Source organism: Sturnira hondurensis, unplaced genomic scaffold (assembly GCF_014824575.4).
Source record: "Sturnira hondurensis isolate 20B ecotype Veracruz unplaced genomic scaffold, ASM1482457v3 Scaffold0013515, whole genome shotgun sequence".
NCBI lineage: Eukaryota > Metazoa > Chordata > Mammalia > Chiroptera > Phyllostomidae > Sturnira > Sturnira hondurensis.
In genome coordinates, this window is record NW_028086146.1 from 6,211,280 (window position 1) to 6,228,337 (window position 17,058).

The following is a 17,058-nucleotide window of genomic DNA, read 5'->3' on the forward strand; positions in this document are numbered from 1 at the left end:
TAAAAGGGCCAGGCCTGATACACTTTCAACAGGACATCCTCTCTCTCAATAGGCAACATAACATGTAGCTCCGATGAGTTCACATGCTCCAGTGGCCGCTGCATCTCCCGGAATTTTGTATGCAATGGCCAGGATGACTGTAATGATGGCAGCGATGAGCTCAACTGTGCCCCACCATCCTGTGGCGCCCACGAGTTCCAGTGCAGCGCCTCCTCCTGCATCCCCATCAGCTGGGTGTGTGACGATGATGCGGACTGCTCGGACCAGTCTGATGAGTCCCTGGAGCAGTGTGGCCGCCAGCCAGCAATCCACACCAAGTGCCAAGCCAGCGAGATCCAGTGTGGCTCCGGCGAGTGCATCCACAAGAAGTGGCGATGTGACGGAGATCCTGACTGCAAGGACGGCAGCGACGAGGTCAATTGTCGTAAGTAGCACTCTTACCCCTAGGACTTGTTCGATTTTCTTCTGTGTATCCACTGGGGACTGGCTGGCTGGCTCTGTTCTACAGTGTTCCCTGCCTTTGTAGCTTCTCGAACCTGCCGACCTGACCAGTTTGAGTGTGAGGATGGTAGCTGCATCCACGGCAGCAGGCAGTGTAACGGAATCCGAGACTGTGTTGATGGTTCTGATGAAGTCAACTGCAAAAATGGTACGGCCTCTTCTTGTGGGTTTGTCAAGGGACCGCTCTGATCAGACCCACTCATGGAATCTCCCTTCTGTGTTTCTCTGTGTAGCCGATCACTGCTTGGGCCCTGGAAAGTTCAAGTGTAGAAGCGGGGAATGCATAGATACCACTAAAGTATGTAACCAGGAACAGGACTGCAGGGACTGGAGTGACGAGCCCCTGAAAGAATGTCGTAAGTGAAAGGGTTGCTTAGGGACAGAGTTGGGAAGGTTACTTAGATCTAGCATGGCTAATGCTGTTTGAGCCTCATACAATGTCTGGTTAAACTACTTTTAATGAATTAAGTTCACTTATTGGACTTACGAGTGAATTTTTGTGACTTAAAAGTCCAACCAGTGACAAATTTGCTCATGATTTACCTCCTTAAAGATAAATGATCAGTAATAGAGAAACTTGACCAACTCCTGCTTAGCCAACTGGCCAAGGAGATGGAGTCTGTTATTCCCCAAGAACACTCTAAGATCACATCTATAAGACAAATGATTAGATCTTGGAGAAATCATAGGTTTGATTAGACTAACTAGATATGTTATCACAGATAGCCTGGATTTTAAATGTTAATAGGACAAATACCAATTTGGAATAAGTTGTCAAGCAACTCGACTACATTTTTATTTCAGATGTAGATGAATGCTTGGTTAATAATGGTGGATGTTCCCACATCTGCAGAGACCTAGTAATAGGCTACGAATGTGACTGTGCAGCTGGGTTTGAACTGATAGATAGAAAAACCTGCGGAGGTGAGTCAAAGAAGAGAACCTGAGCCCAGGGGGGTGATGGGGAAGGACACTATAGCTCTGTAGGTTATCTAGGAGCAGCACAACTAATTCTGATTTCCCCCCTAGATATTGACGAATGCCAAAATCCAGAAATCTGCAGCCAAATTTGTATCAACTTAAAAGGCGGTTACAAGTGTGAATGTAGTCGTGGCTATCAAATGGATCTTGCCACTGGCGTGTGCAAGGCAGTAGGTAAATGGACTTGGACTGATGTTGCTCTGGTACCTTTATGAGTAAGTGCTTATCAAAGGTACAGCCAATGACTACAATAGTCAAAATAAATGTGAAATTTAAATGGTACTTGGGAGTGGTGCTACCAATCAGTACAGTGTAATGGGTTAAATAGAGGTCATTTCCCCAGACTCCTGCCTTGGTCAATTCCTTTCGTACATGATACCATGAATACCTACCAGGTCTGCTTACTTTCCGCTTCCAAAACTTGACTGCAATTCAAATAAGTAACTTGTTCATCACCAGTCTATGTTGAACTCTGAGACCTCGGAACTGCCTTCTGAAACAGTGGGAAGCCCCTGCAGGTCCCAGGGGCACAGACGTGGGCAAGAGTGCTCCTGGGTGCTCAGCGGTGGCTTCACTTTTTAAGTGTCCCTCTGTGGGGAGGGGGTAACATAGCGGGACCCCGCCTTCTTACAGCACAACTAAATAAACATGACTTGTATCTTCCAGGCAAAGAGCCAAGTCTGATCTTCACGAATCGCAGGGACATCAGGAAGATTGGCTTGGAGAGGAAAGAATATACCCAGCTAGTGGAACAGCTGAGAAACACAGTGGCTCTTGATGCTGACATTGCTGCTCAGAAACTGTTCTGGGCTGATCTGAGCCAAAAGGCCATCTTCAGGTAACTCTCAGTTCCATTCTTGCTATCCGGGCCTAAGTCGTTGTCACTTGGCCTTTGGGAAGGTTTGGGGGAATTTCTCTCGTCTCAATCTCGTAGCATCTTAATTAGCTGGAAATAGTAAGTTTAAATACTGATTCTTTAACTTTTCAATTACTATCAGTATCTCATTAGAAATTAACACTTACCTATGAAGTAAAAGATGGCTACAGCTATAAGATTATAAAAGATGACATCTTAATTTCTCCTATTTTCTCCCCTTTCTCTAGAGTTCATTGAGAATTGTTTGTGGTTGCTATACTAAGAAATGGTAGTGTAGCTTTTTATTAATGGGAACTATAGAAACTCAGATGATGGCTACTGAAACTAATAGCTTCACTTAGAAGTGTGTGGTTCTTGCCTATAAACTACATACAGAAACTAGATAACCTACATTATCATTAATTTAGTATCAGTAAGCAGCATGGTTAAAGAATTTGAGCGGTGAGTGGTGTTCCTAGAGTTCTTTCGGAACCAAGTTGTTGCCCATTTTGTAAGCAGAAAGTCCATTCTCCAGGCTCTGATGGTGTCAAACTCTTAAATTTCTTGTGACCTATTCTATTTCAGTGCCTCAATTGATGACAAGGTTGGTAGACATGTTAAAATGATGGACAATGTCTATAATCCTGCAGCCATTGCTGTTGATTGGGTGTACAAGACCATCTACTGGACTGATGCGGCTTCTAAGACTATTTCAGTAGCTACCCTCGATGGAACCAAGAGGAAGTTCCTGTTTAGCTCTGACTTGCGAGAGCCTGCCTCCATAGCTGTGGACCCCTTGTCTGGGTTCGTATTCTGTGTGTTTCACCATGTAGCCTTTGGATGTTGTCTGCACAGGCCAGGAGCTTTCCTCAGGCCTGACGTAGAATTGAAATACCAAGACGTTATCAGCTGCCCACAAGAAAGAATTGGCTGGTTCAAGATATCACGGTGCCACGACTGTGCCACCCCAGGAGGGCCCCACCCGTAGGACAGGACTTCCCAGGGCAGTATGACTGCTGGCTGACAGTACGGAAATGATGTTTCTGATTTGACGTACACCGAAAGGTGTATCTGAACCCTTGTACTCAGCCAGCTTCTACACAGCTGATTTTAAATTTTTGTCCGAATGCTTGTCAGGTTAGTTCTGGATGATCAAACCTAAGCGTTAGCATGAGTCATGAGGATTTTGGTAACCACGTTATCTCACGGCTTTCATCTAAGTGTGCACGTTGTCCCAAAGTCCAGTTGAAATCAAGAGACCACTCTAGAAACATTCCACTGAGAGGTTTCCTAAATTGCCACTAGGACACACACACACACACACACACACACACACCAGCTTAGGATGCTAAGCATGCGGAAATCAGAATTGGACCCGTGCAACCTCCCTAACACACCATCAGCTACCCTACTGTAACCCTTAACAGATAAGCAACTTCGCTCCTCTGAAAGAACTGGCTTTTTGAAAATAAAATTGTACATCCTGTGACTTTTGACTGACTTAAATACATTCATATAGTCAATGAGCTTGTAGAGTCTTAGTGTTACCTTTCGTTTATGCAGAACACACTTTATAGCCTGAAGTGTTACTATTTGTCAAAATCAATCCCTAGAGTTTTCTGTTCACTATTCAGACACTTTTCCTAAGCTACACCTTTATTTTTTTTCTAAACCATTGAGGATTATTTCTAATTTAATTCTTCCCAGATTTGTTTACTGGTCAGACTGGGGTGAACCAGCTAAAATAGAAAAAGCAGGAATGAATGGATTCGATAGACGGCCGCTGGTGACAGTGGATATCCAATGGCCTAACGGAATCACACTTGGTATGTATGTGCTTCCTACACTGACCGCCGACTCAACAGTCTTCACGGTTTTAACTTATCTCCACAGCTAATTCTGGACTACAACAGACAACTCAATAGCAGTGATTTTGGATGAAAAAGACTAAGCAATACAAACAGAATGGTGTATTTTAATTACCTACTCCATAATTACTAGCTTTTATTTCCATTTGGGCCTAATATGTGACACAAATTTGGTGAATCTCAGGCCTTGGGAATTGTAACCCTAAATCCTCCTGGCCCAGGTGCCTGAGTATTTCCTAAATTGCAGGCTTGTAACAGTTTTCTTCTGGCTCACAAGGGGAGAACCACAAAATGCTAGCCTCTTTTAAAACTTCTATCATGGGAGTAACATTTCTCAAGTCAGTTACTTTGTGAATCTTAGGTACCCCTTTAGTTTCCCAACATGAATGTATAACCTTGGCATGCTGCTGCACAAGATTTGTGGAATCCCATTAAGAATCCCTGCAGGAGAAGGAACCGTGAAAGTTGAATGTTGGATTCCTCACATATTTTAAACGGAAGCCAGAGCAATACTGCCTTACTATACAATGAAATTCTTTTCCTGCCTAGACCTTATAAAGAGCCGTCTCTATTGGCTTGACTCCAAGTTGCACATGTTATCCAGTGTGGACTTGAACGGCCAAGACCGTAGGATAGTGCTAAAGTCTGTGGAGTTCCTAGCGCATCCTCTCGCCCTAACGATATTTGAGGTAAGACACATGCCTCACATCTAAGTGCGTACCTTTGAGTTACTGTGGCACCTTGGGAGAAAGTGCAGGCGTGGGGGAAGGAGGGAAGGGTAGAGGACCACAGCTTGAGAAGCTGCTTTCACTTAAAACCTGGGGGCCAAGTTGGATACTGATTCCTTTAGCACTTTAAAGAACCTGAACTTGCTTCTCTTATAGTTTGACATCTAGTATCACTGACTGGCCTTAAATAAACTTGGCCCATTAAATTTCCAGTAAATAATAATGACCTTAGTTAGATGGTGACTTGTGTGAATCCTACATGTACATGCTAATGTGGGGGTTCTGTTTTAGGATCGTGTCTACTGGATAGATGGGGAAAATGAAGCAGTCTATGGTGCCAATAAATTCACTGGGTCGGAGCTGGCCACTCTAGTGAACAACCTTAATGATGCCCAAGACATCATTGTTTATCATGAACTTGTACAGCCATCAGGTAACCTGGGGAAGCAGGGCCCTTTGTGGCTACTTTAAGGGCAGGAACATGACCTAGTTCCTGCTGGGTATCAGTAGCTCTTTAGAAATTCAACTTGCTCTAAAATGGAACTTTTCCCCTTGTGCCCTACCAAACACTTCATACTTGGTGTTCCGTATATTTTCTTTCTGACTTCCTAGTGAAAGAGCTTCAGAACTTCAGCTCTTATCTTCCCTCCCAGCCCTTCACGTTCAGTCTTCTATTTCTGTCTTTTCCCTATCCCCGTGGAACCTCATTCCTCTCGCTAAGACTGTGGCACTAGCCTCCGAAGTAGCCACAGACTCTCCCTTCCTTCACCCCACATGACACATCTTTTACAGGACTGTGTAAATGCTCAAACACATGTGCTCATATTATCTCCTGCTCAAAATATTTGACTGGCTCTATCTAAAGAAAACCCTTAACATCAAACTAGAAAGTTTTTGCACAGAGAAGGAAACTCTCAACAAGACAAAAAGACAACCTACTGAATGGGAGAAAATACTGCAAATGATACATCCAATTAGGGGTTACTATCCAAAGTATATAAAGAACTCATACAACTTAACGCACAAAAAAACAATCAACCCAATTGAAAAATAGGCAAAGAACTGAATAGAAACTTCTCCCTGGACAATATGCAAATGGCCAACAGACATGAAAAAATGCTCAACATCACTGATCATTAGGAAAGTGCAAGTTAAAACCACAATGAGATGTCACCTCACACCTGCCAGAATGGCTGTCTTCAGGAACTCAACAAACAAGTGTTGGCAAGGATGTGAAGAAAAGGGAATCCCTGTGTGCTGTTGGTGGGGCTGTAAATTAGTACAGCCATATGAAAAACAGTATAGAGACTCCTCAAAAATGAAAAATAGAACTGCCATATGATCCAGCAATTGCACTTCTGGGTATTTACTGAAAGAAAACAAAAACAGCAATTCCAAAGGATATATGCATTGCTAGTAGTAGCCCAGATGTGGAAGCAACCTAGATGTCCAACAATAGATGAATGGGTAAAGAAGATGTGAGATATATATATATAGATAGATAGATAGATAGATAGATAGATATAGATATAGATATAGATATATATAAACAATACACCAACAACACACAGACACAATAGAATATGATTCAGCAATAAATAAGAATGAAATCTTGCCATCTGTGACAACATTGATGGATCTAGAGGGTATTATGCAAAGTAAAATAACTCAGACAGACAAAGACAAATACCACACAATTTCTTTTATACGCGGAATCTAAAAAACAAAGTAAATGAATAAACAGAAACAGACCCATAGATATAAAAGAGAACAAGCCAATGGTTGCCAAAAGAGAGGAGGTAAGGGATGGGAATAAAATGTTTTAAAAATCTGTTATGTGACAGGTGCACTTTCAGGCCCTGGAGATACAAGGTTGTAAAAGACTGTGCTTTAGAATCCATAGGATAGAATGCTCACAATTTCTCACGAGCCCTAAAGCACATTTATTTAAGAGAGAGAGAGAGAGAGAGAGAACATAGCAGTAAACCTTCATGACCTTGGGTTAATGGTTCCCAATATATTATACCAAAAGCAGAAATGACAGATGAAATAGATAAATAGAGCTTCATCAGAATTTTTTTAAATGCTTTGATTCAAAGTATACTATCAAAAAAGTGAAAAGGCAACCCAAGAATGGGAGAAAATATTTGCAAATCATAGAGCCAAACAGAATCTATTACCCAGAATATATAAAGGACTCTTACAACTCAAAAATGTTTTAAAATATTCTATTTTAACATGAGTAAATGATTTGAATAGACATTTTTCCAACAAAACTGTGCATGTCCAATAAGTACATGAAAAGGTGTCCAAAACCTTTATCCATTAGGGAAAAAATGAGTAAGCCACAATGAGGTACACTTCACAAATCTTAGTATTGCTAAATGAAAGAAGAGAGTTTGAAAGACCACATATAGTATAGCTACATTTATATGACACCTTGGAAAAAGGAAAAATATAGAAATAGTAAACAGAGTAGTGGTTACCAGGGGCTTAAGAGAGGAAGGCTGACTAGGTGAAGGGAAAATGTGTGTGTAGTAGGTAAGGGAGTACCTGTAATGTATGCAAACGAATGAATGGTTGAAACCCTTAAAACTTCATGTAGCTGGGCTCCTTTCACTCGGTGGGAACAAGTTAAGACAAAGCCAGGAGAACATGCTTATCTCTTTCCTCTGAGCCTTTACTATAAGCTTTGGACCAATAGTGAGTGCCACCCTGGTCACTCACATCCATTCTCTACCTGCTCCCGCACCACCTGTCTGTTTAAAGCATCACACTTGTTCTACTTCCAAGAAGTTTCTCTAGATTTGTGGAGTCCTTAGAGCATGTTGCCTGTACCCTTATATTTACTCTTCATTGGTATCATTTTTTGTTAATTGTTAGAGAAAAAAGAAAAACACTTTTGTTCCATTTATTATGCACTCACTGGATTATTCTTGTATGTGCCCTGACCAGGATCAAACCCACAACCTTGGTGTATCAGGATGATGCTCTAACCTACTGAGCTACCTGGCCAGGGCCCATTGGTATTGGTTTCATTTGAAGGTTTAACAGAGTAGACGAGTTTAAGCTCCTTGGAGACAGGGCTCACTCATGTCTTCAGCAGGTAAACACAGGATGTCATGTGTGTAACAGGCACTGGCGTGCTTATAAAGGGCTTTTGTTTCTGACCAGGTAAAAATTGGTGTGAAGAAGACATGGAGAACGGAGGATGTGAATACTTATGCCTGCCAGCACCGCAGATTAATGATCACTCTCCAAAATACACTTGTTCCTGTCCCAACGGGTACAGTCTGGAGGGAAATGGCCATCGGTGCCGAAGTAAGGCTTTCCACTTTTCAGCAAATGCAGGACATACACAGGCAATGGAATTAAGACACAAACTATAAAAATTAGCCTGGTTTTAAAAATTCTGCTTTAACTAACTCTGGGAATAGATTTGAGAACATACCTGGGACTGTCGCATACCAGTGCTGACTTCGTTACTTTGGAATTGACTTAACTCATTCCAACATTAGATGAGTCTATGGATGACGCTTTAGTCAGAGCATTAATGTGCCTCATACTGATTCGTGCCCATCAGTCCCATAACAGCACTGAGCTAGCCACTTGCAGAGAGCAGAACAAAGCCTTAACATGTTGCTCCAAAGAGAGAGGCCTGAAATTATGCTTAAAGGTTACGGTTACAGGAAAGCTCATGGCCCCAGTGGGTGGCGCTATCTTAAACTCACACTTAAAACTGCACTTTAGTCTTCTTAGCTTTTGATTAAATGGCAAATTAAACTCGCATGTCGTGAGCAAGGAACTCATATTATGTGGTTTTTATTAGTTTAATACATAGTCCCTGCAGAGACTAGATCAGTTGACTGAGAAGGTAGTTGCAAGACAATCCGGCAGTAAGAGTAGCACGTCCGGTAATCTGTTTTCAAGAGCATTTCTTGTAACTTTCAGGAGCCTAGACATTGCTTAGAGGGGTCATGAAGTGTGGCTGTGCATCTTTTTGAATTGTCAAAGTTCAAGTGCTCACTCTTCTGTCCAAAGTCTCACCTGTCTGGTTTTGTCTGAAGCCTGCTGTTTCTCCTAGTTTTGATACATTCACTATGCAACATAGTTTAGCAGTGGTTTGTCTATTTCCCATGGTGTTAAAATAGCCCATCACAGGGCCTGTCTGGACTAAACAGCTAGCCACTCTGGAACCTTGGCATTAACCAGGTTCTTGGTTTTTATAATTCAGGTACTGCAACTACTGTGACTTACAATGAGACAAAAGATACCAACACAACAGAAATTTCACCAACTAGTGGACTAGCTCCTGGAGGTATTGGGTTCATACTGCAAACTGTTAATCTCAACTAACAGCTACACTCTTTGTATCTGTTGCTTAAATAATTAATACAGCCTTTAACCACTAGTTCTGCCTCAATTGGTAACCTACACTTAAGCTCCAAAGACTAAGAACCTGCAAATCTTAGCCTGACCTGACTGATTAAGGTTTGTGTTAGAAAATTTACTGAAATGGCTATTGCAGCATGTGACTCTGAAATGCTTCTAGATCAGTCATTGCTGGTATACAATTGCAGTAGATAATGAACATTAATGATGGATGCAAGGGCACTGGGCTCTCTGCCAGACACATACATTTCTCAGCCTGAATTTAGGATCCTTCTAAACTGACTCTCTTTGTTCCCCTGTAGGGATCAATGTGACCACAGCAATATCGGAGGTCAGTGTTCCCCCCAAAGGGACTTCTGCTGCCTGGGCCATCCTTCCCCTGTGTAAGTAAATTCTCCATATACCTGGATCCCACGAACTTCTTAGAAACCAGATGGGCATTTCTAGTTCATCTAGAGAAGCCACTCCCACGGCCCCTTGTACGCTCACAGCACCCGTGACACTGAGTTACACTGGCTCCCTCCCCAGCAGGGCATACAGAGGTGAGAGTCCATACCTCTCTCTTTGGTGGTATCCTTTGCAGTGACTGGCAGTGAAAAATGTCCAGCTATTACATGAAAGGTGTTTATTGCTTTCTACTTCCAAGTGGCTGTTCTGGCTTACCCCCTTTCACAGTAAGTTGCTTTCAGTGAAGAACACTGTTCTAGTCCCCATTAAAATATGCATATTGCTTCATACAGAAGAGATACACAATGCTTAAATGCTTTCTTGAGGCCTTACAGGACTTTTAGAGACTATCGTATTTTTGGACTATCAGACGCACCCCCTCTCCCCCAAATTTGGGAAGACTAATGGTTGTTAATGCTGCTGTTGAGTTCTGTTTACACTTACATTGGTGAAATATTATGTTATTTATGTTATTAAATATTTTACCACATTGTTTGCTTCAAAAATTTGTTTTCTATTTTCCTCCTCTAAAACCTAGGTGCATCTTATGGTCTGAAAAATATGGTAAATTAAAAATAATGAGGCATTTTCAAACCCAGAGAGAAGAGCCTCTAAAGCTACTATTGGGCATGTAAATTTCGAGGCATTATGCTGTCATGGCCTTTTCATCCTAAATGACTGGAGTCCAAGCTTGGCTGTCACGCTAGGAGGACCACTTGAAGAGCTCTCCACAAGGGTCTGCAGTTTTAATTCAGCCAACCTGGGGAGGGGCCCAGAGCATTGCACTCACCCAGATGGGCATGTAGAGCTCAGCACCAGTCCGTGAACAACACTTCATCACTGGTCTGAACTTGTTTCAAGCTCCTGTCTCATTTATATTCCAACTTCTAGTCATCCCAGCTTCAGAAAACATGAAACTTCTATGGATGTCAATTATCATAGACTCATGATCTGTTTTCTGTGTTTTGAGAGTAGACCTTGCTTAGTTACCTTCTACCTTCTTTCAGTGCTCTTAGCGATGGCAGCAGTAGGTGGCTACCTGATGTGGCGGAACTGGCAACACAAGAACATGAAAAGCATGAACTTTGATAACCCCGTGTATTTGAAGACCACTGAGGAGGACCTGTCAATAGACATTGGCAGACACAGTGCTTCTGTTGGACACACATACCCAGCAGTAAGTCAGCTTTGTGTCTTTTATGGTGTGGTTTGCAGGAAGGCAATTTGGAAAGGAGACCTCAAACTCAAGCTACGGCTGCCTGCGCTAGGAAGAGCCAGTGGATCATGGACCCACCAAATACTTAATCAGCTGGAGAGTCGACAGTTCAGCCTGTGAGAACATAAGTCAGTCAGTTGATAAGCATCTGCCCTGTATAGAACGACAAGTAAAGTCAACTTCAGGTCATCACTATACATTTTGAGATATATTTGGTTATAGGAATGACATATAAATACTTGCATGAACTAATAGCTCCTTTTTGAATGGTTAAATCAGGTGTCTACTGGATACTTAAAAGTAAATTAGCATATTATATATAGGGACATTGGCTTAAAGGCAGTGAGTGTAGTGAGCAAGATTCTTTGGGCCAGAAGTACCAAATGCTTGGAAGTGTCTGATTCCCCCCTAGCATTTCTAGCTTTTCTTTAAGCAGTAGAGTTAGTCACTTGTTCTTTAGCTGAAACCCACATGGGCTATTTGGCCTTCAACTAGGGAACAGTCTGAAAAAATCAAGTGCTGAGCACTCCGTCTCAAGCTCTCTGGTGAAACAAAGGATGGTAGCCAATTCATAGCACCCATGTGTCTTGGCATATTTTTCTCCAGGACCTCAGACTAATTAAGTAGAATAGGCAGAATCCATCACATTCTCCTTGCTCCACCAAGTAGATACGGACATTTAAATTCAAGTTAAAATACATCAGTGACACAACTCAATACTGATTTGGATCTGATTTCCCTTCTATGCACCTTTGATTTCTAAGTGACCAAATCAAAAGCAAGGTCCATTTTAGACACTAGAGCAGCCACCAATGAGTGATCACCAGCTCACTCCCTATTTTTTTCTTTTCCACAGATATCCATCGTAAGCACAGATGATGATCTAGCTTGACTTCTGAGACAAGTCTCTACCTTTGAAGTCTAAACCAATAAGACGCCAATTCGGAATGGTAACCGAGCCAGCAGCTGAAGTCTTGTTCCTCCTCCAGCCTGGAAGAATATCAAGATATCTTTGTGTGGATCAAGCTTGTGCACTTGATCATTTTTATATGACTTTGGTAAATATTCCTATCCACATTCTGCTTCAGCTTTGGATGTGGTTACCTGTAACCCTTGAATTTCCAGACAGTATTGCCACCTCTGGCCAAATATGCACTTTCCCTAGAAAGCCATATTCCAGCAATGAACCTTGTGCTATAGTGTATACCACCTGTACATACATTGTATAGGCCATCTGTAAATATCTCAGAGAACAATCACTATTCTTAAGCACTTTGAAAATATTTCTATGTAAATTATTGTAAACTTTTTCAATGGTTGGGGCAATGGCAATAGGATAAAACGGGTTATTAAGATGAAATTGCCAAAAAATTTGTACACTAATTTTTTACCTGTGAATGAAATCTTTGACCTCAATGGAGGTTGGCAAAGACTGAGTGTTCAAACTACTGTACATTTTTTTCAAGTGCTAAAAAAATTAAACTAAGCAGCTTAACCACGGTTTGTGCCTATTCCTCCAGGAAAAATGATCAACAGGCTGAGTAGTATCAAACATCCTGAGTAAATACCCGAGCTATGGATCAGGATGTTGTATAACCAAGCCTATGATTTTGCTAGTTGTTAAAGAAGTAACCAAAAGGACAAGGTGCCAATTAATATTTCCTCTCCAAGTATTTATTGTCTTAAAACAAAACAAAACAAAACACCGGGTAGCCTGTACCTAGAATTCCTCTTGCTCAGAGAAGTGTTTCTTTTCTCATTAATTTTTCTGATCTAGAAACATATGTTAGAATTTCTATTCTGCTTCATCATACTGAAATCTCAGTTCTCCGTGTTCTATAGTTATATATAGTTCAAGGACAAGTGACCTCTAAGGCATGCAAAAAGACTTTCTCCTTGTATAAGTCTAGACAGTCTACCATGAAGAGGGCTAAGAGAGGTAACAAGCAGTGCCATGCTTGAACAATCACAGCAGTGGTTCTCACTGGAGTTAGGGTTGGCACCTGTATCACCTGGGAACGTGTTAAAAATGCTAAATCAGAAACTCTGGAGATGGTCCAGGAAGATGTGTTTTCATAAGCCCTTCAAGTGATTCTGATATAAACTAATGTTTGAAAACCACTATTCTAATGTTATTTCACAAAGGATCTCTAATATCTCCTAATTTTTCAGTCTGGCTGGTGTAGGATGAATTCCTTCTGTGGACAATTTCTAAGACATTTAGTATGAAGAACAGATCAGGAATTTAGGTAGAAGAAAAAACAGCACAGGGATTTAGTACATTTTCCATCAAATTGGCCATGACTTCCTTTCTCTAAAGGTTCAGGATGTCATCAAGCAAGGGAAGATTCAAGGCTTGAAGCCCTGGGAAGAGGCTCTAAGTCCAAGTGAGATGGGGAGTCAACTGCAGATGGTGCAGCGATTTCTCTGGGGATGAAATAGCCAATGCAGAAACAAAAGGATGAAGAGAAGATGTCCTGAGTAGCTAAATGGATTGGTGGAAGACTCCTGTTTCACTTGCATCTGGAATATAAATAAGACAACATCTTGCTTACGCTTAGGCAAAGAGATCAATAACTCTAGATGAAGAAGTTGCTTCTATCATCTTGTTTAATACATATCTCTTGTGTTTTTTAATCAAATGGATCAAAGTGAAAGAATAGGCATGGACCTTTTTTGTGTGGGAAGTGTGGAGGCCAAGCATATAGAAGGAAAATGCTGTGGTCAGGGAAGGGAGGACTCTGTGCTGTCCACCTGCTGTTTCTTCTTCAAATAGTCACCACACTAGGTGACTATGGTGTACATGGTGTACCTGTTGACATGAGGTATTGGCAGTGCCTATTTGATTAGCAGGTTAGTGCTCATTACATATAAACTCTGAAATCCATTTAGTTGACATATGTTGACCCTGCTGTAGTACAAAACCCATTGGTTTATTTTTTTAGTTGGAACACTACAAAATTCTCTCCTAGGAAGCTTAATAATACCAGTATCACAAGTATTATATAGTATTGGTCAATTATAAGGTCCAAATTCATCATTTTTAAAGAACAAAATCAAGCATTATTCTCCATTATCTTCTCTTGGACTCCAGTCCCCAGTGTGTTACTTCTGGTTCTAGGTCCCAGTTTCCGACCTTCAAAGAATCTAGTAACCCATCTCATTCTTGTACCTTGGCCTCCCCAGTAAATAGCCAAGGACAGAAACTCTAACTTAAGAGGAACAAACTCATTTGAAGAAATAAAATTACTAGATATTTTCACTGAAATAAGAAGAGTTGTATGGCTTGTCAGTTCAGCATGTAGTAGTAATTCATGAGGGACTAGAGCCTTGGGCTTCAGTAGCCAAACAAGAACTAGAATCCTGCGTGAAACGTATCGGCGGAAGTTTGCATGTCTCTAGAGTTTACTGCAGGAGGTGAGAATTAAGAGGTAAACTATGAAGCTTATCAAACACTAAGGTTCATTTAACTCCTATCGCACAAAATCACTGAAAGTGGGTACTCCAGAGACTAGGAATCGCTACTAAGATTGGCGATAGGAATAAACACATCCGTGGCTCCCGGTAAAGAAATCCAGCCAAGCTCTGAATCCAAATTTTTAAGTGGCCTTTGCCAGCTTTCTCTTTGGCGAGAAATAGTCCCAGTTGTTCAACAAGCTCCCTTAAAACATTCTTGTAGCTATTTTAAAGTTTTGGTATCCTTTCCAAGCCTTGGTGTTCTATTCTTGATGAACGCAAGGCAAAATAATAAGAAGTATAAGGCTCCCACTTTGGCTCTCACCTCTGTCCCCTATATCCAAGCCAGATAGCCCTTCTCAAACAGCAAAACAATAGGGCATTTAGAGGACTAACTCTTCAGTTAGCACTTAGAAATGTGAGACTTAACTAAAGCTTAATTTTTAAAACTACCCTCACTCACAACCAAAACACTCTGGTGGGGTGTAGGCCTGTATTGGGGGGTATAACTGCAATAATTTCCTGGAATTCATAACCTAAAAAAGTGATTTATTATTTTGGACCCACACAGAAACTAGAATCCTTGATGGCAGGAAAACTTGCAAAACAGACAAACACACAAAAATGTATATATACGATTTTGTTATGTAACTCAGGTCCAAGAATGAAGTATACAACCTGCCAATCTTATTTCCAAACACAAGAGGAATGAATATGAAGGTTAAACAGTGGTTATGTTTTGGACTCATTTCTCTCAAATCAGGCGTGGAAGCTTTGCCGCTCAAAATAGCTTCATGGGAAGGGTCATGGGCCTTCTTTTCTACATTGCTCGTTCCCATGCACGTTCACACATGAAAAGCTGAATGTGAGTTAGCAGTGGGGCTCTGTATGTGAAATTTGGGGGTCCAAGGGGAAGCTACTAAGGGATAGGTTACAGTAATGTCGCGTCTCTCTGTTGTGTGTCCTGAATCTGTTCAGCATTTTTGAGGCTGGCTCATGAGAGAAACAGGAAGGAGCCGGCTGACAGCCCCCTGTACGTGTCCACCCATGCTCACTGAGGCAGGAGTAGGACAGGCTGAGGGTAGGGGCGCCACTTCCACACGTGGCCCTGGGGCACATTGTAAACAGTTTTTTCCTTCACTGTGCTTAAGGAAAAAGGTTGGCAGCGAGGAGATTAACAGCACTGACTTCTGCATCAGCCTTGCCTGTGGTGCCTTGGCAAGTTGCCAATCTTCTGCCTAAATGCGGATGATGGGGGCTGTCTTCTGTGACATTGTGAGGATGAAGTGCTCGGCACAGCGCCTGGCATATAGTAGGTGCAAGGCAAGTGTCATTGCTAGATGTCACTCTCGATGATATGCCTGTCTTTGTATGGATTATGTCATAGTCTAGAAACTGGCAAGTGACCTTGCCAGTGAGGCATGCAGGTAACTTGACTCGTTATTGGAGGTACCACGCCTTAGACCTCATCCCAAGTGTTCTTTTCCACTACACCTCTCTGATGAGCTGTAAGGTTGAAGTTCAAGTAGTGCTGTCACCTGTAAATAGTTAAAAAGGCTGGGGTTGCATGGTTTAAACCCCAGAGGCATAGCTGCTATGGTCCTGCCTCAACCATTTGACTTGACTGCCTAAGACATAAAAATGAATGTCTGGGGGCCTGTACAGTCTCCCTTAACTTCTTACATTATGCTCCCTAATGTACTAAATAAATGCTCTCATGTATTTTATTTGATCTTCACAAGAACCCACATAGGTAAGTATTACCTCCAACGTGGAAACTGAGGCTACAAATAATGCAGTTTAACACCATATGTGCTTACTGCCATCTTATCTCAGAAAAAGGGGCAGTGCTGTGTCAAGGTTAGGTTGGCTGTCACATTGTCTGTTTGCTGAGTCCCCTTGACTGCTAACCCTGGGATTCTTCAGCAGTTCCTCAAGGGTCTCAGCGCCCATAGTGGCTGGCTTCCACAGTGGCCGTGTACTGAGAGGACAAGGCCAGCCAGCTACATCAGGTCACCACAGAGTGACTTTGATGGTTACATGTCATGCCTACAAAAGGCTAGAAGTTCCAGCATCATTTTCCTTTGTCATCTGTGTGAAGCAGGAGTAGAATACTAGATTGCAAGGTGGAAAAGAAAGACTCCCTACAGGAATTGATAGTCATGCAACATCACTCCTGTGTATAAAGATATTGGGGAAAACACACTGCAATACAGCAAATCTTAAATTTTTAAGACTTCCATAAAGAAAGATTCCCCCAAGAAGACAGGAAGAACTGCGACTTGTCCGCTAGTGATGATGCTGTAAGTCCTGGATTGGATATGAGATATTATGGGATCTACCCCCAGAGACCTTGGTATTTTTCAGTGTACACAGGGAGGAAGGAATTCTTTGGACAAAATGAGTGGCTTTGGAAAAACTATCTTCTACTTTTAAAAATTCCACTTAGTACTAGAATGTGATTTAAGAGTATGTAATGCCTCAGAAGTCCAGTGCGTGCAGCCAAGTTATCACGCCCAGGGTCTTTGGAACTCCAGAGGGACATGTTGGAGTGCATCCAGTCCTGTCGGCCTGTAGATAAACATTTCCCTTTTATTAATGAACTGAGCATCT

General features: G+C 41.8%; 1 protein-coding gene across 4 annotated transcripts in view; it reads left to right on the top strand.

The window, feature by feature from the left end:
• Positions 1 to 16,574, top strand: part of VLDLR (very low density lipoprotein receptor) — a 35,593-nt gene extending 19,019 nt beyond the window's left edge. For 2 of the 4 annotated variants that reach the window (XM_037061738.1, XM_037061740.1), the window contains 15 exons: positions 53 to 424; positions 527 to 649; positions 735 to 857; positions 1,306 to 1,425; positions 1,531 to 1,656; positions 2,149 to 2,320; positions 2,924 to 3,142; positions 4,046 to 4,164; positions 4,756 to 4,895; positions 5,226 to 5,367; positions 8,109 to 8,255; positions 9,169 to 9,252; positions 9,629 to 9,709; positions 10,781 to 10,950; positions 11,846 to 16,574. In XM_037061738.1, coding sequence (XP_036917633.1) covers positions 53 to 424; positions 527 to 649; positions 735 to 857; positions 1,306 to 1,425; positions 1,531 to 1,656; positions 2,149 to 2,320; positions 2,924 to 3,142; positions 4,046 to 4,164; positions 4,756 to 4,895; positions 5,226 to 5,367; positions 8,109 to 8,255; positions 9,169 to 9,252; positions 9,629 to 9,709; positions 10,781 to 10,950; positions 11,846 to 11,881 — 2,174 coding nt within the window. In that variant the 3' untranslated portion in view covers positions 11,882 to 16,574. The remainder of the gene's footprint in view (positions 1 to 52; positions 425 to 526; positions 650 to 734; positions 858 to 1,305; positions 1,426 to 1,530; positions 1,657 to 2,148; positions 2,321 to 2,923; positions 3,143 to 4,045; positions 4,165 to 4,755; positions 4,896 to 5,225; positions 5,368 to 8,108; positions 8,256 to 9,168; positions 9,253 to 9,628; positions 9,710 to 10,780; positions 10,951 to 11,845) is intronic. The other 2 variants (XM_037061741.1, XM_037061739.1) reach the window with 1 other exon arrangement.
• Positions 16,575 to 17,058: the final 484 nt, after the last annotated feature.